This window comes from Nothoprocta perdicaria, unplaced genomic scaffold, assembly GCF_003342845.1.
Source record: "Nothoprocta perdicaria isolate Ctin4 unplaced genomic scaffold, notPer1 scaffold_260, whole genome shotgun sequence".
NCBI classification, from domain to species: Eukaryota; Metazoa; Chordata; class Aves; order Tinamiformes; family Tinamidae; genus Nothoprocta; species Nothoprocta perdicaria.
This window is the reverse complement of record NW_020455489.1, coordinates 124,766-147,719: the sequence shown is the minus strand read 5'-3', so window position 1 is coordinate 147,719 and position 22,954 is coordinate 124,766. Positions and strand designations below refer to the sequence as shown.

The following is a 22,954-nucleotide window of genomic DNA, read 5'->3' as shown; positions in this document are numbered from 1 at the left end:
TTTCTGGCTTTAACCTGGAAACTCAGGTTAAGTTTTTCAGTAACTCAGGTTAACTCTCTCAACTGAGACTCAAATCTCTTTCTACATGTTGATGATTTGAATCTCAGTCTTGACTGCAAGAGTGAGGAGGAACCACCAGTTTGGCGGAGATGTGAAAATGGCAAATATTGTTCTAGGAAATGCTAAGGGAAGTCTATCCAGCAGGAAGAGGGCAATGTTTGTACCATACAGTACAAAGTGAGATGTGTATTCCAAACACCTAAGACACTTAAGTCCATGAGACATGAATGGATGCAGAAAAAAGGGTGAGAGTCTGAGAGATCTTCTCCTGAGAAGAAGGATTAGGAGACCTTGCCTAAGCTGTGGAGAAATGAGTTCTGGAATAGTCTTTGATGGCTCTACTGGCCAAGTGGCATTTAATTTTATGAAGAATATTATATGGCATATCTGAAACAGCAGGTTTCAAACGATTTGGGTTTTGAGCATTGGGGAATGTTTCTGCTGAAAGAGTATAAAAATCCTGATATGCAATGTGAAACTTCTAGCATAAGAGCAATAAGAGGAAATATTTAGAAGGCAGCAGCCCAGTCTTAAGTAAGACAAGTCTCARCAAAGTGAATGTGAATGTTAGAAGGAAAACTGATCTATAGCATGCTTGGAAATACAGGCAAAAAGGAAAAAAGAAAAACTATCACTGTAGAGGCTGAAGGTGCATTTTTTTCCACCAACAGCTGCTTGTGATAACGCTGGTCCCTGCAGTGGGGTTGTGGCTCTGAGCCGAACGCCAGGAAAATCAGCAGCTCTGGGGTTATGTTCCCTTGAAGCTGTGATTGCTTTTGCTGCAGCTCAAAGCAGCCTTGCCCTCTCCTCGCCCAGGCTTGGCGCAGACCAAGCATGAAATCTCATTTGGTTTCTTCAGTGCTTTACCAAAGTTCCTAGCTTATGTGCAGGCGACAGCAAGTCACTTCTTTTTTTCCGCAGGTTTTTCACTTTATTTTCTGCAACTGTAATATGCCGTGCTCCAGACATATGCAGTTTTTTTTTAAAGCCAGTCTGTTYGTGGTGAATTAGTATTAGCCAGCTTCTAGCAAGTTTTTGGTAAATAAATACTGAAAAATATGCTATATCCTCCTTTTTGTTTCTAGTAACATTGTTCCCTAACGGTCGAGGAATATTTTCTGAGAAAGAGATGAAGTTAAATTGTTTTTTAAGTTAAAAATAGCTTTCTTGCCTGTGCAAATGTCTCTCATAGGCAGGACATCTCACTTGTTTCTTGCATTTTGCTTCTGTACAATGTGTGTTTTAGATAAATTGTATCATTATACTATAACATAAGGTTTAACAATATATTGTAGTAGAAATAGAGATTGCTCCGTAACTTGGAAGGTTGTGTGATGACTCAGTGACCACTTTTTTCCTTCCTTTTCCCATGCTGGCCATGTGTTCAGACCAATTCCCTTACCCTAGGCCCAGTGATTACCAGTGATGGACTGAAGTGATTTAACTGAAAWCTAAGCCCTCGGAAAACCTGATTTGCCTTAGCTTTAAGGCGATCACAGACCCATGCTCTCAGCCAGACTATCAAGTCTGCTCTGTCGTCCTTTATGGAGAAATAAGGCAAAAGTAAATGAATATTTCTGTTTCTTTTCTTCTCCTTTCTTGACGGTACAGCATAAAATAACGTGCGGGACAAGATATCAAGCCCTGAAAGTAAAATGTGACCCCATCAGCTCGTCGGGACAGCAGACTCTGATATGCCATGGGGATACTCGAGCCAGCTTTACATGAGTTATCCCAACTGTGAGCACAGCATAATCTAACTTAATCGCTTGTCCGGGTGCTGCCAGGACTCATACCAGCCTGCCTAAAGGTAGCTCCAGGCATCTCCAAGCTACCGTGACTCTCCACAGCGTGGAGCGGTGCCCARATTAAAACATCAAGTCACATGGAAAGCTGAGGCTGGCAGACTCTCAGATTTGGAGATAATTGCATCCGCAGGAGGTTCTGGGATTTCTTTTCTTGAGGATGCTGCTTTCTCACGGACATCCTGCTAGCTAGTCTGGAAGGCATCCATAAACTGGCTCTTGAGGAGGTGAGAAAAGGCTGCTGAAGAATGAGCCAYAGCAAGTCCCTCTTAGCGCACCTTCTGCATCTGCATGGTCCTCTGTAGTCAGTAACTATTGGTCTCCAGGATGTTATATTTATTGTTCTACTTCAAAGTGAAGGTTTGGGGCACCTTCTGCTTTTGGTGATAGCACTCTTGTCCTTCTGCTTGTTGGTCATAGTGCCGTCATCCTGGTGACTGGTTTGAAATATCATGCAAGTAATTTGTAAAAGAGGTTCCTGTGACTAGCCAACCTTGTAGAGACTACTCTCTGGCTACTTTCCTGGGGTAAGACACAGGACAAACACACACACTGTGGGACGCAGCCCTACAGCATCAGAGCTATTTAAGGGAACAGGCTCCATTGATTGTCCCAGCCCCAGCAAATGGTTGTATCATGTCTGGGATCCAGCTAGGAGCAGCAGGAGATGGGAACAGAGGTAGAGCTAGAGACAAGGCTACGACATCAGACCAGACCCATCCAAGAGATGATTCTCAAGACAGGCTATCTGCATTATAGATCCAAGGCCCATCCAAGAGACTAAGCTAAGTGACAACCATCTACCTACAACATAGTTCAGGTAAGAACTGATGGCCTGAAGCTGAACTGAAATGGATGTCCTGGGCTTCAGGCAAGGGGGGTTGGAGGTCCCAGGTGAGAACACTCAAGGTGATGAAGGCCTCTTGATGCTCTCAGAGCTATTAGTGAGAACAGTTGGGGGTAAAGGATTTGGGAGGTAACAGATGGGGTGATGTTGGTCTGCAGAAGCAAAGGAACAGAATGGAGCAGAATGGCATGAGCTGGTGATGTGGGGATGCAGATGAGAGAAACACACAACATTCCTGGGGAGAATAGAGGTAATGTAGGGGTCTTAGGTCTGCCGGAGCAGGTAGAGCCTTGCACTGAGGTAGAACATAAAGAGGTAAAAAAGAGGAAGCTGTAGATCTCCTTCCTACAAGGAGATTACAGCCACCTCCTGCAATGTCACAACCTCCTGCAAGGGACTTTGGTGCTAGGGAGACTTGGGATGTGATATCAGGCAAGGATATGCAATAGCAGGAAAAAAATCTACAAATTGCTATCTAGATCCTGCAACTGATATCTGTGGAGGAGAAGCCCTAATCCTGTTACAGCTTCTTTGCCTTTCTCTTATCTGCAAAGCTTAGGAATTTCTTGAGGATGCTATCCCTAAAACCTCTTTAAACCCTATTTCTTTATTTTAAAAATCTGTGAATACAGAATAAACCCTACTTTTCTGAACTAAGAAGGCCTTCTATCCTGTGCAGATATATCAGATATCTTTGCTATGGGATACAGTTTTAATAGACGTCTGTATTGCTTATCCCTTCAGCATAACAAGTAGTATTTGTCCCAGTGCTCTCAACATGCAAATAAACCAAGGTTAAAAAAATCATAGAAATACTTAAAAGGAAAAAAAAAAAAGAAAAATGATCCATTTATTTAAGCATCTCAATCTGTAAGTAGTTACTCACTTGTTTCCATTAATGTGGAATGTTATTAAGAAACCTCCCCTGTTAATGTATGTTTTTGAGATATAAATGTAATAGTGCTGCTTGTAGGGGCCAATGTTGGCACACTGCCTTTAAAGAGAGGCACAATTAGTGTAAATATGATCCTCACTTCTGTAGAGATCAAATGGATAGAGATCATTTAAGTACCAGATCATATTTTTTTTAATTTATTTTTTCATATAGTTGTTTTCCTAAGTGTTCCTTTAAATGATGAAAGTTTATCTTTTGGGGAGACTGCGAGTACACTGAATGAGTTGTGACAGAGGTCATATATTATTTCATGAGTAATTTGCAATTGTTCAAGATTAAGCAGAGTGGGAAAATAGTGMAAAGGATAACTCTTAGCTGATTCATATTTTTTCAGATTATTGCAATGAAAATTGCCTTGAATAGAGGAGGTGGAGCAAGGATCAGATTATTCTTCTCTGTCAGGGGAGAAAAAAATCTTCATGCTGGCTGTCAAAACAGTAGGTACTACTAGACTTCTGCTAGCTTCTTGGAAATCAGGTGGTAGCAAGAACATTTTTCTCTCAGATCATGAGGAGCACATGCCTTTCTCACATAGTTTTCGGCTGACACAGTACCCTCTTAGTTTCCTAAATTGCTGTCTGCTTTAAATAGTGCTTTTTAAATAAAAGCTAAAGTGTGCAGTAGAAGCAGAGCTAACACCGACTGTTAGAAATGYAGAGGTGGAAAAACATCTTGGTAGGATGTTTTGTTAGCACTGCTTGCCGCCTGTATTTTCACTTTTGCTTCCAAGTCCTATAAGGACTACCTAGTCCTATAAGGACTACCAAGTCACCTCCCTTCTACCCTACCAAGACAAGTGCTATTTGTCTAGAGATGGAGAGGACTCTCTAATAAAAATGTGGCTTGTTGGAGTTCTCTGGAGGCTCACAGCAAAAGGTGGCCTGGGCTCCTTGGGGGTCAAGGATGCCCATCAAGACGAGGTTCATATCTGCTCCATGGAGCACRAGTGAGTCTAGATACCGGCCTTTGTTTTTAAAGGCTTTGTAGGAACTAGCTTGAACTAATCTCAGCTCTTGAAGGATCTCAAGCAAACTATCTGACCAAGAATGATGGAGGTAATTGCTGCGGAAGACAGGTGGTAATGATCAGGAGATGCCCAAAAGGCTTCTTCAGGTGACGTGCTGGTTGAGGAAGTATTTTAGATAGACCAGATGACTKTTTTTTTTTTTTWAWTTWAWTTWWWTTTTTTTTTTTTAGCCACTRGAAATGCAATGAAATTTTACCAGCAGAAATTTCCTCTTTATTTTAGAAGCAAAAATAAGTGCTAATTATATGCTATATAATTACAATTTGCTGTATAATTACATAATACAAATTATTAGAAAAAGTTAGTACTTTTTTYTCCCCCCCCCAGCCCAATTGGATTGTTCTACAGTTAGCTCTGTATGTTGAATGAAATCCACTGTAAATAGTATTTTTAGACTGTATATTCTGAATGAATCCAAGTATATTTCTGCAATGAATGTTTTCCTTTTCCAGTCGCTGTATCACCAAAATTGCAGGGTAGTGCTTGTGGTAGTGTATGCATGTTTTGATGCATACCTTCAAATTATGGTACTCTGGAGCAAAGCTTCTTTGCCATCATATTTCATTGCTTTTATAGAAGCTGCAGGGGAGAAAGAAGGTTTAATGTCTCTTCCTGTAGCAGCAGTTTTGATTTATTTGTTTTCTTTAAATCATAACTCATTTCAAGTGAAGCYTTTTTCCAAGTTGTATATGTTATTAGGTAGTTTTTCTCATTGGCTTTGCATTTGTTTAGCAACTGAGAGTACAATAAAATCAACCCCTACCTTTTTCCATGTAGATAAACTGATAATTTCCCTTATATGAATAATCCCAATCTTTTGGATGATGCTCTGATAATTAGAGTGAATTTCCCAGGAAAGTGATATCCATCCTATAGGCCCATTGGCCTATATTGGCCAATATCTTGCCTGCAAAGTCATTGGAAGACGCCCTACCTAAAAAAGCGCAGGGATCACATAATCTGCTCTAGCAATTGCAGCAATGCCTCTATTGCCAGAATGTAAATTTAGTAATTTGATTTTATTTCCCCTCCTACCTCTAAAAATGATGATGGCTCCTTCTTATTTGAGAAGGCTATGGAAGGCTCTTGAGCATCCACCGAGTGTAGGTGGTCAGGACCTGGCCTCGAGTCTTTCTTAACTTGATGTTCTCTGTAACCTTGATCTGGAGTATTTAAGAGGCCATATGTTGGAAATAAGTGGAAAAACAACAAAAAACTTACAGAAATAATTAGTTCGCAACTATTGTTCAGCATTAATAGCTCAAAAATTGCAACTCCATCACCTAAATTTTGTTGATTGTTTTCCAACAGCCCTCTCATTTTCTAAACTGGAGGTAAAGACTTAATGGGTGTTTGGAGAACAGGAGTCCAAATTTGGTCTTATTAAGAAAAAGAAGAAAAAAAATAAGAACCCAGCTCTTCTAAGGAGGGAATATAGAGCATGTGGCCTGTCCACAACCTCACATTGCCTCTCATATAGATTTTGCCTTGCATCAGATTGGGCCAAATGCCAGTTAAGAGGACTGCAGAAGGGACTCAGCTATAAAAGTGACGCWTCCCATGCTAGCATATTCACACCTAATAATAAATGCTATTTTGTGCAGGTGGCCGGTGTGTCTGGTGGGGACCATATTGATCCCCAAAGTGTGCGAACCTAGTGCTAAGTTTGCACCATTTTGCATTGGCGCTGAGGACATAGTGTAGAGCAGCATTAAAGGACATTGCAACAGCATATTTCCAAGTAAATACATGGAAAATATGGCTATCATGGTTGTATGGAATATATGATTATTGGGATTTTGTGGAATTAAACCTTCCAAAAGGTAGTTTCTGTATATTTGAAGCATTGCATTGGTGTTAATAATACGTATGATGGGGTATGCCCTATGTGACCCAGTGGCGGAGTAAGTCTTGGCTGCTGAAYTAGGAGATATAGAATGACAGTAAAGCCAAAATAAATTAAAAAAAAATCTAGTTACATTTTTACTCTTCAGAGTAGTTGAATTGGGGACAGAAGCTAGCAAATGACCTTTTCTTTAGCCAAAGCTTCTGATATTTTACATATTCGTCTTATCAAATGCCGCTTTATGAAGACAGTACRATCAGTGAAGTTTTATCAGATGTCTTTCTTGAAAATATATATTTTTTTAACAAATYCTATTGATTTCAGCCGGTGACAGCTTATTGGGCACAAAACTGCCRAAATATAATTTGTCAGATAGTTCACCAGATATAACTGCGAAATTCTTTCTGCGTGTGTATTTCTGCTGCTGATAAATAACCTAGTTGTACTGTTATGTTGACATGCGCCATATCTTTGAACGATTTAAAAAAAAAAAATCCAAATTCTTATGGTTTTTGGAGGCTTCACGTTGTGTCGGGGCACGCGAGATGTGTCCTTCCTCCCAGCTCCCAAACYGGCTCCGCTTGCGTTTCCCGACGATGCGCAGTCGAAAGCCCTGAGCAGCTGCGACCTTTGACAAGTTTTAAGCTCGAGGGCTTGTAAAATGCCAGAGCTCGTCCCAGCGGCAAATAAAGGAGCGGACTTGGAGCAAACGGGAGCTTTCCTGGGGGGAAATGGTGCAGGCGATCGCTGTCGATGGATTATTCGGATAGGGATGGTGATTCCTCCGATGAGGAGCGCTGGTTCTCGGGAAGTGGCGATGAATACTCCGGCGACGAATACTCCGGGAAAGTATTGGAGTCAGTGCTTTGCGATAGCAGCCGATCGGGTTTGATGCTGTTTGCTGGGGTTAGGGACTGGTTTGCCAAATACTACTTTTGCCAGACAACGCTGAGATCTCCTTTTGCGTTAACTCGACTGGAGTTAATGGCTGAATCAGCGTCATACTTCCAGATATGCTTTCAAATCTGCAAGCAAATAGCAGCTAGAGACATGCTCAGCCTCTGCCTATGCTCGAGCACAGTCATGCATGTCACAGCTGTTGCACCAAAATGGGAGAAGTTTGTACTGGACTCCAAATTTTTATTATTTTTTTTTTAAATCCGTGTTGCTTTTCTGTCCTGCTTCTGGTTTGCAAAATCGATTCTCCCTGGGCAGCTGCCTCCAGCACTAGCCCTGACTTTTGGCAGCACCAACCACAGTTCTGGAGTTAGAATGTATAAGTTTAAGTTTTTAAAAGGTGTCAGTGAGATAAAAAAAAACTTGGAATTCTCACTTAACAAAATGCACTAATATATTGACAAAAGTGGAATTTTAGATATTATAATTCTGYGTTCTATCTATATTTACGCAAGTTTCTAATAATAGTAAATATACATATATTGTTACTAGGCAACTACTTTGCTTGTTTTCAAACAAGCTGTATATTTCAAATACTTTGCTGTATTTCAAGCAAAGTATGTTTTTTTTCTTCATTTTTCTTGTCTTAGATAAATTAGGGCTGGTATGTAGCAATTCTCATTCAAAATAGAATTTTACAGCATTTGGATGCAGACTTGGCCATTCACGTTTTCCATCTATTCTTTCTCTCCTTGTCCTACTTAAAAGCTAGTTTTGCCTAATAAATTGAGGTCTCTATTTTTGAACCAAGGTAAGGATAGTGTACGAGTAAGCATCAGGTTGCAACCATATTCCTCTTTTAAACCCTCCAATTTTCCAACAGTCTAACTGCATTTGCTAATAGCATTTTTCAAACTTATTTTATACCTCACTGGGAACCGCACAGTAATTTTCTCGTCCAAGTGAATTGGATGCCTCTGAAAGAGGTGGCTCTGTTTTGCCTGTAATCCATTTACTGCTCATAAATGGAAAGATTTTTTTCAGRATCTTTGAATAAAATCTCTAATTATGTTGATAACTTCATTTTGGGACATGTAGTAAGGAGCCAGGCTGCCTCAGGTAAGATATGGACTGATAGGTGGCTGAATGTCTTATTTACATGAAGGAGTCAATTTTTGAGCTTTTGGGTTTTTTGTGTGTGTTTTTTAATATTCATATGTGTTATTAACAGTCATATGCTTACAGCTCATATGGGTAAATGGGCATCTGCCAAAGTAGCTGTGAAACCCATAATCTTATTCTGGAGATGTCTTAATAATGAAGTATAGTTAAACATAAAGATAGTAACAAAAATAATATTGTTGACTTAAGAAATCTGTTTTCCTTCCAGGGAGGATGTCAGAACAGCCAACGTCATCGCGGCTGAAGCGGTAACTTGTCTCGTCATAGACAGAGAGTAAGTACATAATTGTGTCCATGTTGTTAAAGGTATGAACTGGAAACACTCAACCTCTTGTTTTTTTTCCTCTAAGCTAAAGAGACTTTGAGCATTTCTGTGGAGATGTCACTTAATTTTGAGCAATAGGTGCGCAGTAAATCGTACATATCCTTGATGAGTTGGAGAGATGGCCCCGCTAAATCAATATCATGAAGCGCAAATGCAGGAAATTAGGAAAAATGCCCCAGGGAAAAATGGAGATAAATGAGATCACATTGCCACAGAGAAGGATCCAGGTGTTGGAGTGTAATCCAGATTGAGTCCAAATCAGCACAATGTCTCAGAAGAAATAAATCTTCCCGGGATAAGTAAGAGAAGCAATGTGCTGTTTCTAGTCAATGTGGGATGGAGAACCCTCTCTTGAAGCGCTATATCTTGACAAGGTAGAAGATATTGGAATAGTACAATGATTATTTTTCCTTTCTATATAATATGGAAAGCGTGGAGGAATTGGCTGTTTCTAATCCAGAAAAGAACATCTGTGCTCTAGAAAAGTGTTGAAGTGTCAATTGTTCATGTTGCTTTGGAGATTCACCGTGACTATTGAGRTGTTTTTTGATCTGTGGATGTGGTAGAAGAGACCACCAAGAAATCTTGGATCTTCACACTGGAGAGYGTTAGCTATACACTTTATTACTGCTCAGGGAAGAGTTCCCAATATTTTTGCAGATATTTTATTTTTGACCCATGGAAATACCAGCTTAGAGTTCAGTAGTGATGAAAGAATTAAGTCCGATGGTAGAAAATACAGCACAAAATACCCATGGTTTGACAGTGTGTGGCATCCTGGAGGCTATTCTGGGTCTCTCAASACCCAAGCAATTGGGTTATACCAGAAAAAAATAAATAAATAAATAAATAAAGTGTCTTAAGAATAATGGAAAAAGGGAACAGCTTCCATTTGAAAAATGGCTGCACAGGTGAGGCATCCTTAACATGGCAAAGAGATAATAAAGGGGAGTATAATATAGACCTGGAAGTGTCCAAAAGGCGATTGGAGAAGTTAATGGAAAAGAAATCAATATCTAAGACCTAGCTGAGGCCTAGAGGAGTCTGAAAGGCCTAGAAGAGTCTGAAGGGCCTACCATAAACATTTGCTCCTTTCTTGTATTGTTCCTAACATCTTTCTACTTTCTTCCTAACATCTACTGTTAAGGAAGGATGCCATTAAAGGTAGAATAGTGGATTGACTGGAGCTTTGACCTGGCCCACAAAGCTGCTGCTTATATTCTGAGGAGATAGGAGATGCTTAGATGCCTATCCATTAGGGAAGGTCTAGGTGCAGTCAATTCTGGTTTAATACAGGAGTTCTGCATTAAASTCTCTCGAGACTTCTTCTAGTCCTTCATTTCTCCCCCCAAAAAGTATAAAATTCTGTGATAAAAWCTAAGAATAACGTTCTTCAGAAAAGCCATGAGGTGTTGATCATCTTCTGCTAAGTTGAAGGTGTTTGTAACCTATCCATTATAAGCAGATGGTGAGGATGCTTGGCTAAGTGGATTTGGGGGGACAAATGACATAATTAGATATTTTAGCAAATACTGATTCAGAGAAATATAAAGCAAGAAATATTCTTTTATTATATGTGTGTATATATAGGTATTTTATAATATAGACTTTTYTTCTCTTTTATAAAAGAGAAAAACTCTCTTTTCTTGTCATTTCTGTGAGGAGTTTTTTCTTGCTATCCAAATAAGAATATCCAAATACTCGGAGTTAGTCATTGCTGAGCATTTTACCACTGTTTTCTTTGCTTGTTTAAGGTGCCTTTTCCTCCATAATGCCCTTGAGATGGTAAGGAAGCTCAAGTTAAATTTAGACGCGTGACGCGATAGTTAATCCACCATGTATACCAGAGATTCTGGTAACAAATGCTATTTACATTGCAAGACAAGAAATGCTATTTATAGTAGTACTTATAGTTCAAGGGAGCCATGTCCAGTGTCCTGACCCACTCCAGCTTTCATATCGGAGCTTTTATCTTCTCAGTTTATTATTTTACAGGTGGAAATGGAAAAGTGTAGAAGCTCATTTTAATATAGTGAAAACCTATTAGGATTTCTCTAAATTTGAGGGATAAGTGAAAAATGAAGTTCTGCTAATGAGTGGGGAAAAAAAAGAGCTTTTACATCTAGATAGACTGATTGTTAAAATGTAAGGTTTGTTATGTTGCACTTACCTTCAGCAGCCCTCTAAATAGCTACAAAATACCTTTGAGCCTATAGCAAGCATTTTAAAGCTTTTACGCCTTTATATATTCCTTAGAAATGGAAGTCTAATCTCTGGATTTATGGCCAAAAATGGGGCTCGTCCAGATGCTGGAGAATTTTGAGAGTAATAATGTGGGAAACTTTCTGTACAAGGATGAGTACTAAAGCCAGGCCAACAAGGAGCAAGCTCTCACTTTGAGATTAGAGGTTGCTTAAGCTTAGGAAAAATTATGAGGTTGGCATGAAATCCCGAATGTGACCCTGTGCCACATGCTCGAGCAGGTCTCCTTGCTTGAGCAGAAGGCTTGGACTAGATGATCTCTAGAGGTCCCTTCCAACCTCAACTTTTCTATGATCCTGTGAACTTACTGCTGGGGACAGGGCCCATCATTTCCCTAATCACGTCTTTACCACATACTAGGAGTACAGCTCAGCAATGTCTGCTAATTTCTCCCAGCTTTGTAGTACCACGTATAGGTGAAGCCAAGCCCATAACCTAGTCCTATCCTAGCTATATTAGAAATTTCAAACAACTTTACTATGGCTTTATGTCAAACTGCATTGCATTTCACTCCGATGAAATCTTGTTCATGATTTATTTYCACTCTTATCAACAAGGAAATTGCTGGTCTCAAAAGCTCTTGAGAAGCGGCTAAATTAAACAGTTATAAGTTGGCCCAGTAATGATGAAGGTACAGGATCAATGCTGAACTTCTAATTCAGTTGCTATTTTAAACTAGATGCCTATCAGCTATTTCATATCATCCTCACAACTTATTTTCTAAGAATAGTGTCTTTGGAATTATATAACTGGTGATGGTCAGTACATGGACAATAAGTCACCTGATAGAATTCACAGAGGAATTAGGGACTGAGTTGCAACTGGTAATGGTTCTGGTCTGCAGATTACTCATTTATTTAGGAAGATGTGATAAAGAAAAAGAAGCGGCTGTGCATGCTTTGCAGATTCCACCAGAGAGAGAGAATATGGAAGGGAGATACTTCCATAGGGACCAAGAATCTTGGAAGATAGTGGTCATAAGGAGGGGGAAGATGTGAGCTAGCAGAGGGACAAGTTTTACATGGAAGTGTAGATGCTGGAAAATGAATAAAAGTGATAGGCATTTACAGAAGATGAGAAAATAAGGAGAAATAGCTACCTTCTGGAGAAGAAGAGAAAGCAATAAGGTCAAATTGGTCAAGAATTGCAATCGAGGAAGCAACCCAGGCTATGACTGAATAAAGAAGAGAGATTTTGCAGCCATTATGACAAATCCCACAAGGAATCTATCACTGGGCTTGGGGTTCTGCAAGGAGATGGAAGGTGGCCATGCACGGGGAATCTGAAGTTTGCCCAGCAAATGCAAGGTCATTTTGTTTATCAAGAGTAAAGATGCAGTATTTGGGTAAAGGCAATGTAACAGAAGAGTGATTCTACCTGAAAGGCAGCTATTGAACACAGCTGGGGACAAAAATGAGATTAAAAAGGTAACTGAGTAATGTTCACTAGGGATTTAATAGACTGTTACCTAATACAGAGGAGGCAACTAGCGTGGATGTTTGTCTTGAATCAAAAYCACTTTGAAGAACATAGTGAAAGAGTATTATAGTAGTGAGAACGAGTATATAGTGTAATGTGTAATAGTAAATGTGTAAATGACTAAATTTCTGTGTATAGAGAGGATTCATAGCATTCATAGCAGATATCCCTGAGACTGGTTGCATACACAGAGCCATTGAAACAGTAGAGTTGGTCAGAGTAGTCTTGGTTGGCTTTGGTAGGCGGTCATGAGCTGGCCATGGAAAATAACCTTGGATCAAGTGATATAGCGTTTGATTTAGCCTACATTTTGAAGATAGGTCTGTAATTGTTAATCTTGATACTGAAAATAGAACAGTGAGAAATTAAACAATGTCTTTGGGGAAATGGACTGGATGAGGGTCCCAAGGATTCCTCCTCTCTAATGGGCTAAAATCTGGACCGCAAGGAACGGAGACATATTTAGGAAATTATTTACCAGGAGGTTATTTATAATCTTGCAGTTGGCTTCTGGGAATATCTGAGGTGGATGCTCTAGTTGGCTTCAAAATGATGTCCCATCAAACCCGGGTATAGGAAAGGCAACAAGTTCTCCAAGTACAGATATACATATACAAAAATATATATGCATACATATATTTGCATATATATATATATCATATATCATTTGCATATATATGCATATTATATATATATAWAAATATAATAGGTGAGAGAGCTGCATTAGTGCAGTGCCCAAGCTCTTGCAGTGACTGTGTTGCAGTGCTCCCAGAAAAAGGACTGTGACCATTCAAAGCCTGAATATGTCCATGCACCCCTTCTGAGGTTCCCTTAATCTCATAGGGGAGTTAAAATAAGACCTATAAAATTAGCTTCAAAAGTTCATCAAACASATTGGCCATTTGAATGTGCTGTTCTGTTTGAAGAGTGGAACCTGTAAAATACTTTGGCCATCTCTCCTGGCATCCAGCAGAGAAATCTATCCAAATAAATGAAAGGCCCTGTGCATGAGTAAATAAAATCTATCTGTTGTTCTTGGGAGTGGTAAAACTTAGGCAATAATGTTTTCTGGACATTTCAATTAAGTTGTACAACCCTTTAGATAGTTGGGAAACCAGAAAGCTTGCTGCAGGAATATAGGTTTTTTTCCTGACCAAAGATAGAGTCTAGGTAGACCCACAAATATTTTGTAGTTTTTCTTAGTTTTCAGATGTCCTTTGTTCTTTTCTTATYCTATCCTAATTGTAGGAAACATATAAAGTTGTTGACTTGGGTGTGCTTCAAGCATTGGCCATGTCCTGGCTCACTTTAGTGAATCTTCAGGCTCCCTTTACTTGGTGCTTGGGGAAAACCTGCTATGGCAATACACTGAAATGTATGGCAAGAAGATGTGTCTATATTGGAAATCTTCTTATAAAATATTTTTGTGTTTTAAAAACAAAGTTGTAGATCCTACCAGGAGAACCTGAAGCATTTGTTTCATAATTGAGGTTGAATAAACATATGCATGTGCTACTTGCAGCTACTTTGTAAGTAAAAAATATGGAGGAAAAAATCAAAACTCTTTCTTCCAATTTTGTTCATTACTAGTGCCCTGAAAAAACTGTGCAACTTATTGTTTTTTTTTTAAGGTGCACCCATGGGGCCTGAAAAAAGGAATTATGAAGAGTTTGTTCATAGTGTTTTGAACTCCAAGGCTGTTTGTATTGAAATCAATGCTTCAGATTCATCTTTTATTTATACTTGATTTTCTTTATTTATGTATTTCATTTGTGTTTATAACAACATTGCACCAGAGTGCTGAGAGCTGCTAGGTTTAAACACCAAACCTAACTGGGTGCTGGTAGGACCAAATGGCCTGGTGTAAATGGAAGAGTAAGAGGCTAAGAGCCCATAAACCTGAGGCGCAGCTGCTCCTAAATTGCTTGAATAAGGGCCAGCTTTTGAATATTTTAAATATTTTTGGTTTTCCTAGTAGATTCCAGCAGAAGTCTTGCAAGGATATGCCAATTGCTGCACAGATTTTAAAGTGATTTTAAACTTTCTGGATATTTTCAGATCGTTTTGATTTGCTTGTGGGTCCCCCTTAGCAGAGGAGAGTGTGCATGTGGYTTTCTTTCTAAAAAGCTAGAGGGAGAGATGATACTTAGACTTYATATTTTTTTCCTCCTCATCTGGAAGCCTTATTTTAGCTTGCAAGGCAGGAGAGGTTGCTATATCGACCCTTTTGGCAGCAGAAAGCAAGGCAAAATAAAATAAAGACGACATTATCCTAGCATGACTGAGCCTATACAAGCCGAATGCTTTCTTGGGAGCTTTTCATTTTTGCTGTTTTAGTGTGGTTTTATTTATTTTTTCTCCCCATTTGGGGTGAAGTTTATCCATGGAGAAAATTGGTTATGAGGAGCAAATAGAAACAATGAAGAGGGAGAGCGGTGAGGGGGAAAAACTGAGCAGTTGTCTGCTGAGATTCTTACGGGAAGTTGGGACCAAAATGATACATCGTCAGCAAGCTGGGAAGAGATGAGGGGAAAAAAGCTACTCCTGGCAGTCTTGAGCCTTGCTTAAGATAGATTTAAATATAAATCTAAGTATATTGGTCTCTTCTATTTTTTTCTTTATTTTGCTGTACAATGGTTAATTATACAAAGATTCACCTTGCCAAAAATTGGAGTATTGCTCTTTTCTACCGTATTTTTCTACCCACATTAAATCCAGTCAAGACCTGCTGTTTTAGAAGGATATTTCAAACCTCTAGGTTGTGTTTCAGAGCACATCGGGATGCTGGCAGCACTACACTGTCTTGCTTGCTTAAAAAAAGCTAGCAGTGCAAGTTAATATTGGTCGCTTCATCCATGACTGTTGTAGCTTCATCCATAAACAAATGGCATATATTTGGCCCCCAAAATACCTCCCACAGCACAAAATGTGCCATATTTCTTCAGCCAAATCTGGATGACTTGGTATACCGCATCCTGGCGATGCTGATGGTCATGGTGGTAACGTGACACTGGACTCTGGAGGGATCTTGGTGGTCTCCCACTCCTGATCCGTTGAATCTTCAACCTAGAGCCCCATAGAAATAAGAGTTCTGCCAATCACCACCAAGAACACTAAGGATCAATGAAGTCAAAGTCAACCAGGAGATCTGGCTGTTGGATTTGGCCTAGATTCATACTTACCCCCTCCCTTTTTTTTCCTTTTTGTCACTGTTTTTTGGGTAGAGGAGGGAAGAAAAGGCAACATCCTCAATGTTTGAAACAGTGGTGCGGAAATTTTTTTGTTTCAAGCATACTGAATAAGAAATTCTGCATCAAAAAAAAATCCTGTAGTTAGTAGCACATCTTGAGATTGAAAATTATAGCCTGCTGAACCCCTACCGTGTTAAAGTATATATAACATATATGTCCTTCTTAGCCAAGAGGTGCTAGTTTATAATGGATTTTCCTTTCAAGTTAGTCTAACTCTTTTCTCTTTTTCTTTTTTTTTATTGATTCTACTTGTTTGAGTCTCTCATGATATAAAAACATATTCCAACCCCTTTTTCTTTTGCAGTTTGACTGAATCTTTTGAATCTCCTGCGACAGAGGATGGTGATAGGGGACTGCTGGAGATGCTCTAAGCATTCGGTGCATCGGCCTTTGCTAATGTTTGAGCCTGGCCTACACCCTATTACAACGAATTAAATCCAAATTCCCTTATATAAGGTCATCAAGCAACTGGGCTTATGACAAAACAACTGCATTTCTATATTATTTAAAAGATAAAAACAAATCCTCTCCCTTTACTTTCACAGCTCCTTCAAACATCTGATTGGTGGTCTAGATGATGTTTCCAATAAAGCCTATGAAGATGCTGAAGCGAAAGCGAAGTAAGTGTCATCTTGTTCCTTTTAGTGTAAAACCTTTTTCTTGTTGTTGCCTGTATTTGTTGACAGCAAATCACAATGCCTTGAGGGGGAAAAACTTTTTTTCCCAACATAATGGCAATAGTAGTAGTGAATTAGGCCTTTGTTGTGATTTTTCTCACCTTGGAAGAACCTCTTTTTACCAGTCTTATGTACTGTATGTTTGTAGAAGGGACAGAGAGAGCCTGGTGTGGTTTTGACAGCTGATGCTTCCAAAATCTCTCTTAAACATGTTACTGGAGTCCAGAAAGATGTTGGATTTCAAAAAAGTGTCACAAAATAGTTATCTTTAAACAGCGCAAGGTGAGAAATTGGAGGATTTTAAAAGCTCAACTAATGAAACTATGAATACACATTGCTTTGAGAAGTGAGTGATAGTGTATTGTAATTTTAGAGTATATCCAAAAAATCTACAAAATCTACTCGTAATTCATTCTTGATCTACTTTTTTTCTTTCTTTTTTTTTTTAAAATTAAAGGGAGAGGGTTAAATGCTTTCCCAGGAAATGTGACAGTATTTTTCAGTGGTCCTCTGTGGTCTAAATTTAAGTGTGCTCTAAAGTTATACATAGTAACCTCTCATTAAACTAGAGAGGTTTGAAATAGCATATAAGGAAGATATTTGGAATGAGAAGGACCTTAAATGGTTATTTAATTAAAATCGGTTTTAATTRCTTGTTTTCAGAAGTAAATTTGCATCCTGAGAACCTTTTTCTTGTACAAGACTTGATAATATCTCAAGTCAGGATATTGARAGAGTATTTTCATCTCTGAAAATTTAAAATGACTTTTTAATCATGTTTTAATTTAGGATACTGTATGTCACCCTGGGTTGCATTTTTATTCTGGATAATATTTCCYCACCTTTAGTAAAAAGAGACAAGATTTCTTTTCTAGTGTTGAAGTTCCTTAAAACACCCGTTGACTCGCTTAAAAAGGCAAGAGGCTTTCCATCCTGGAAAGCATCCTGAAAGGAAATGCTCTTTCAAAAGCTGTGACATTTATTAGTCAAATACTGTATTCACATTTGTTCAACTTCTTGAAAGCAGGCGCATGCCTGGAACAAGAAAGGTGAATAGAATAATAAAAATCATAAAGTTACTTTGGCAATGAAGTGGGGGGTGTATTATAAACTGCTCTGTAATCTCTTATCGCTGAATAGTTGTTGTTCTGGTATCTGATGAGATAAAACACCCCTGGGAGGAAAATAGATGTTGGAGGAAGTCTAACCTGGATTCATTTTCATGCCGACGTTAATTAGCTTTGGCTAATTGTCCTCCATGAGCTTATCTTTTCCAAGGAGAAGCTTGTGAAATACAAGAACTTGGTGTACAGAGACTCAGTAAAGTGCTCTGCTTGACAAAACCGAAATCACATAATGCTGGGAGGATGGGGGGGAAATGGGAAAGAAATTTTTTGCTACTTTGCAATTAGCATCTCCGTTTGTGGACTTGGGTGACAGATGGCCAGAAACAACCTTTGAACAGAGAGAAATTGTCTATATAAAATTATCTCATCATGTATCATGTGGATCAAGAGGATCCCTCGAAAGGTCAGAAATTCAGCAAGTGTAATCATGCATAATAAATGCAAACGATGTCCTTCGAAGACCTTATTAGAGTGTCAAAGCCTGCACTTGGTCGATAGAGCAGTCAAATTCAAGGCCAAAATGTGAAGAGTCCAGTTCTTTCATATCTACTGCTTTCTCATAAGAAAGAATAAGCTGAAATAGCAAGTGCAAAAATATCTATAAAAAGTCAGCAAATACATTTTTGTATGAAACTGTCTATATCAAGTTTATCTGAATAGTTTGATTCCTAGTAATTTGCAGGCTACTTACCAACTAGACTATGTTTATTTTAAGGGTTTTTGGTGGTTTTTGTACTATCTTTCTACTAGAGCAGCACTGCACCCTTCGAGGTTGCTTATGTGCTCAAGCTGAATTACCTTTGATATTATTTGGGGAGTTTTTTTTAAATTCACACAGCCATAAAATTTTTCACTTTCAAAGGGAAGAATTGGTTAACCTCGTTGCTCCTCGTGGAAGGACTGTGTTTTGTTTTAATCCTCATAATAACAGAGAACATCTTTAWGGTGTGAGCTTTAAATGCCTTAGCACTAGAGCCTATTTGCTTGTTTGCCTCTAACGTATTATTAGTATCATATTTTGGAGATAATTTTTTGSTTTATTTTGTTTTGTTTGGTTTTGAAACATGGGGTTGGCGGATAGTTCTCCTATCTGCTACCAAAACCATCAGATATCCAAGAGGAAACCAGTTGTTTCTAATGCCACTACTGATGTTAAATTGAGAATGTTTTGGAGTATWCCATTAACTTGACACTTGCTAATCGCCTCTGCTTGGGTCTTCCCTGTTTGGAGGACAGTGGTCACTGGAGGAGGTCTGGTCCAACTTGGTGCAACCTTTAACCACTGCAGAGAGAACAAGTATGGCAAAAAGGTGTCACGCTAGGAGAATTGGCAGCTGCCAGGATTTTACCCAGCAGGGATCCATGCACTCAAATGGATGACCAAGGCTCCCCTCACTCCTTTTCTCTTGTCGCATCCAGAATTATCTGCTGAGGTTCGTTTCCTATGGTGGTGGACCTTGAATTTAATATCCTACTGAAGTGTAGGCACCGATGTCTTAAAGCCATTGCTTGAAGCTCTCTGCATAGCGTAGGCTATTTTGGTTCTTTTTTCTCCCACTTTTTCTCATTCTAGTTGTTTTGTGGCCCTGGAGACCTACAGTGTTATACTTGAAACTGAAATTCTGCTTCTTGTATGGTTTGAGGAGACAGGGACCTTGGTATAGCCATCCAGTGCTTCTTCCTTGGAACAACCTCATCCAAATGTTTTATTTTGTTGTCCAGAGGAGTCACTTTTGTCATAAACTGAACATTTCACAGGTTAGGAAAACTTTGGAACTCATGGTGATAAGCTTGTTTGTGCCTAACTGAGTTGAAACTTGCTCCTTGTGCCTTGTATTAACTGGTAGCTGGTATTGAGATGCCATCTACTGTTTAAGATGCTCCTTGTACTGCATCTGAAGTCTTAGCTTTGTGAGATGGTGTCTCTTTATCCCTAAATCCATCTCATTTCTTCAACTACCAGCATGTTAAAAAGAGCAAGTGGTTTCAAGTGTTCTCTGTTGCTCCTCGGGGATCTTCTTTCTTGGAAGGCTGCTACTAGATCTCTATGTATTTCCTTCTCTACGGCTTTTTCTTCATGAGGTTTCCCTTGAGGCATTGCTTTTTGAGGTGGAAATTGCCTATAACAGATGAATGTTTGAGAAGTGGAGAAGTCCATATTAGCATAGATCATAGGGAATGCATTAGTAGAGCAAAAATGCATGACATGGACCTGACACATGTTGGACATGACAAAGTGCATACACCTCAGTGAGTTTTCTTCTGGGTTGCTTCAAGTTCAATTGCAGGGACTGAAAATGAGATGGAGCATGTTGGAGCACACTTGATCTGCTCTTGAAGCACAACTTTTGGCTTAGGAACCACCAGAAAGACATCTGGTGTTGGCTGGTCCATGAGTGGCTCAAGTTCTGCTCAGCTTTCTGCTAAAGGCTGAATTTGACCCTGGTGGTCTCCAATTAAAAAAAAAAAAAAAAAGTGCCAKGGATGGTGGCTTATCTTCATGTCAACACCTGGTTTTGCTGAGGTGGAAGAGTATCATGTGCCAATACTGTATCCTCTTGACTTGATGCACATCGTGATACATAGGTTTGAGCTGAATGTCGGCCAGTTCATTTTATTTATTAGAACCCCCCCCCGTTGTGTATTAGAAGGCGATGGTTTGGTCTTTGTTTCAGCTTTATCAGCTGTGTAGGTTGTGAGGCATGCTAAAAGAGAGAGGGGCAAAAATTGCTAGTGCAATGAAAAAGCAGAAGTTGCAGCCCTCTTTTTTAATTTAATTTTAATTTTCCACCTTGGTAGTGCATATAATGTGCATTTCATACTTTTTTTTCTAAGTTGTGTGAGTTTAAATATCTTTCTATTTTTGGGAAAAAAAACACTAATAAAATAGCTTTGACTTTAGATAATGTCATTTGACCACTGTACTTTCAGGCTGCAGCCAGCTGTAGCTTGCATCCCACGTCTTCCCAGTTGCTGGAATACTTCCTTAGAAAATAAGTTATTGAGAACTATTTGAAAAGSTGAGAGCAGATCAAGATGACCAGGACGGTATCCCTGAACAACTTGTGGAAATTGCTAAATTGTCATTATTTTACTTTTTGTTTTTTTGAAGGTGAAGTGATGTTTACTGTGAGTGCTGTTTACTCTGCATTATTCCTGCAGATTGCTGCTCTGGGTACAGTGGAGAAAATGCAGTGTATAATGCACTATGTATTTTGCAAAGRATCCATTAAATTAGCTTTTAAAAGCAGGACATTTATGTTTAGGTAATAATCTATATACTTTTCCCTTTTTCAAACCTGTTGCTTTTTTCATGCTAGACTTACCTCCTAGATGATCTATCCCCAGTTGTTCCTAATCGGCTTCCTAAAATGTCGTCAGCAGTTTGGGAAAAGAGCTAAGTGGCAGATCCTGTGTTTCAAAGATGAGTGAAAATTAATAAATATATAAAAATGTAATATTTTTCTTTTCCCCTGGGAAAATCAGCAAGTGTGGTGCCCAAAAAGCACATAGCAAATTTGATTGACCCCTGCACTGTAACTGCATCAACCTCAGAGATGAAATTCAGTCACTGAACTGTGAAATGGAAGAAACTTTAATCCTGCTATAAGGGTAAGCCTCAATACGGCCTTAGCTTCAAATTCTGGCACGCTTGTAGCTGAGACCCCAAAGCTAAGTGTTGTTTTCTACTCCTTTGCTGTAAAAGAATGTATRTTTTTTTTCCTTTAAAATCTCAAACCACTTTCCAGCCTTTTTCCAATACTTTGCTGCTAATTGCAGTCCACATAAAACTTAACATTTCTGCTTGCAGCTTATGCTTATTCATACATAATACAGGCAGTATTGCATTGCAGTATCACTTATGTGGCTTGTCCGAAGTCTTCAATGGCAAGGCTTATCTTCCAGTTTCTGTCAATTTGAAACATACTTTCCAATTTTGATTAATTTGGCCAAATCTGAAGTGCCTCAAAGTCTGATCTTCCCTGTTATTTTGCAAGTTAAATTGGGAAAGTTAATAAAAAAAAAAAACTAAAAGATTGCCATTAGGTTCCCCAGAAATGTCTTTTTGCACAGAAAAGGTAACTTTACATATATTTTGAAACCTTAACTATCTCTCTCAATCTTCCACAACTTTGTAGCTAGCTTTCTGATTTTATACACTTAGGGAAATCGGTGTCTTAAGCTTTCTCTCTCTGAGATCCAAGAGCTGTTTTCTGATCCCATTAGGCTTACAAAGAGGCTCTTTTAATAATTAGGCAGTAACAGGAGTGTTAGAGTTTGTATTGGGGTCAGGTTTTGACATGCAAATATTTATTAAGGATTGAGATGGGCTTAGTGGAGGCATTACCCACWTGCGTCAAGATAGCACAGCCACAAGAAAATGAAGCTGCAAATTTTCCATTTTGGGGTGGCGGGGGAAAAATAGCCTTGCATGCAAATTGCTGCTCTTTCGAGTGCTAAATGTTGCAGCTGAGATTTTATTTAAAAGAAAAAGGAATTGCCTTCATCTTTTGTGGTTGGTGTGTTTTCAAAGGGGAAAGTCCTCTGAGAGAGTGGTGGTCATCGCCCATGCTCAGCTTCTTGCAAAACATCAAATTAGCATCAGATATTCACTCGATTACAACCCTGGTAACTCATGTTTCTTTACATGAAGGTTGGTAATGGCCTTGGATGTGGATGTGTCTAGAGCTAGGTGAGCGAAGGGTCATTTTCTAGCGAGTCTCTTTGGCCTCCAGCATTTTTCAGTATGGCTTTGGGCATGGAGCATGTGGAGAAACACTGTTCTGATGTTTGCTTGATTTCAGTGTCTTCTATGCTTTGCTAACCTTTAAGAAAAAGCTGAATTTTGAGCACGCTGGGAAGGTAGGGGACTTGCTAGAAGGAAACTTTGGAGTACTGTGAGGTGTTTGGTGGTGGAAAGCCCTTGTAATAGGTTTGTAAAGGCTGCAGGGAGAAAGTGCCTTACAACTCTGCTTGTCACTTAAATTTGGGCTTCCCTGTGCTGATTTCCAGAGCTTCTGGCCATAGGTCAGTAAGAAATTTGGTTACATGGGCATTCAGTGCCACTGAAGCACCTCTTATTGGAAATGCTTTTGGTTAAAAGCTGGGTGCTCTTTGGTTTGTTTGTACGTGTGTGCAAATATGCTTGCTTGAAACTAGGACTCTCTAGAAGGGGGAAAAAAAAGCCTACATTAATTCCAAATATTTCAAAGG

General features: G+C 39.1%; 1 protein-coding gene across 2 annotated transcripts in view; it reads left to right on the top strand.

Annotated features, from left to right (window-relative positions):
• Positions 1 to 22,954, top strand: part of PRKG1 (protein kinase cGMP-dependent 1) — a 320,495-nt gene that overhangs the window by 255,788 nt on the left and 41,753 nt on the right. For both annotated transcript variants that reach the window (XM_026040662.1, XM_026040661.1), the window contains exons 8-9: positions 8,828 to 8,893; positions 16,482 to 16,556. In XM_026040662.1, the coding sequence (XP_025896447.1) occupies positions 8,828 to 8,893; positions 16,482 to 16,556 (141 nt within the window). The remainder of the gene's footprint in view (positions 1 to 8,827; positions 8,894 to 16,481; positions 16,557 to 22,954) is intronic.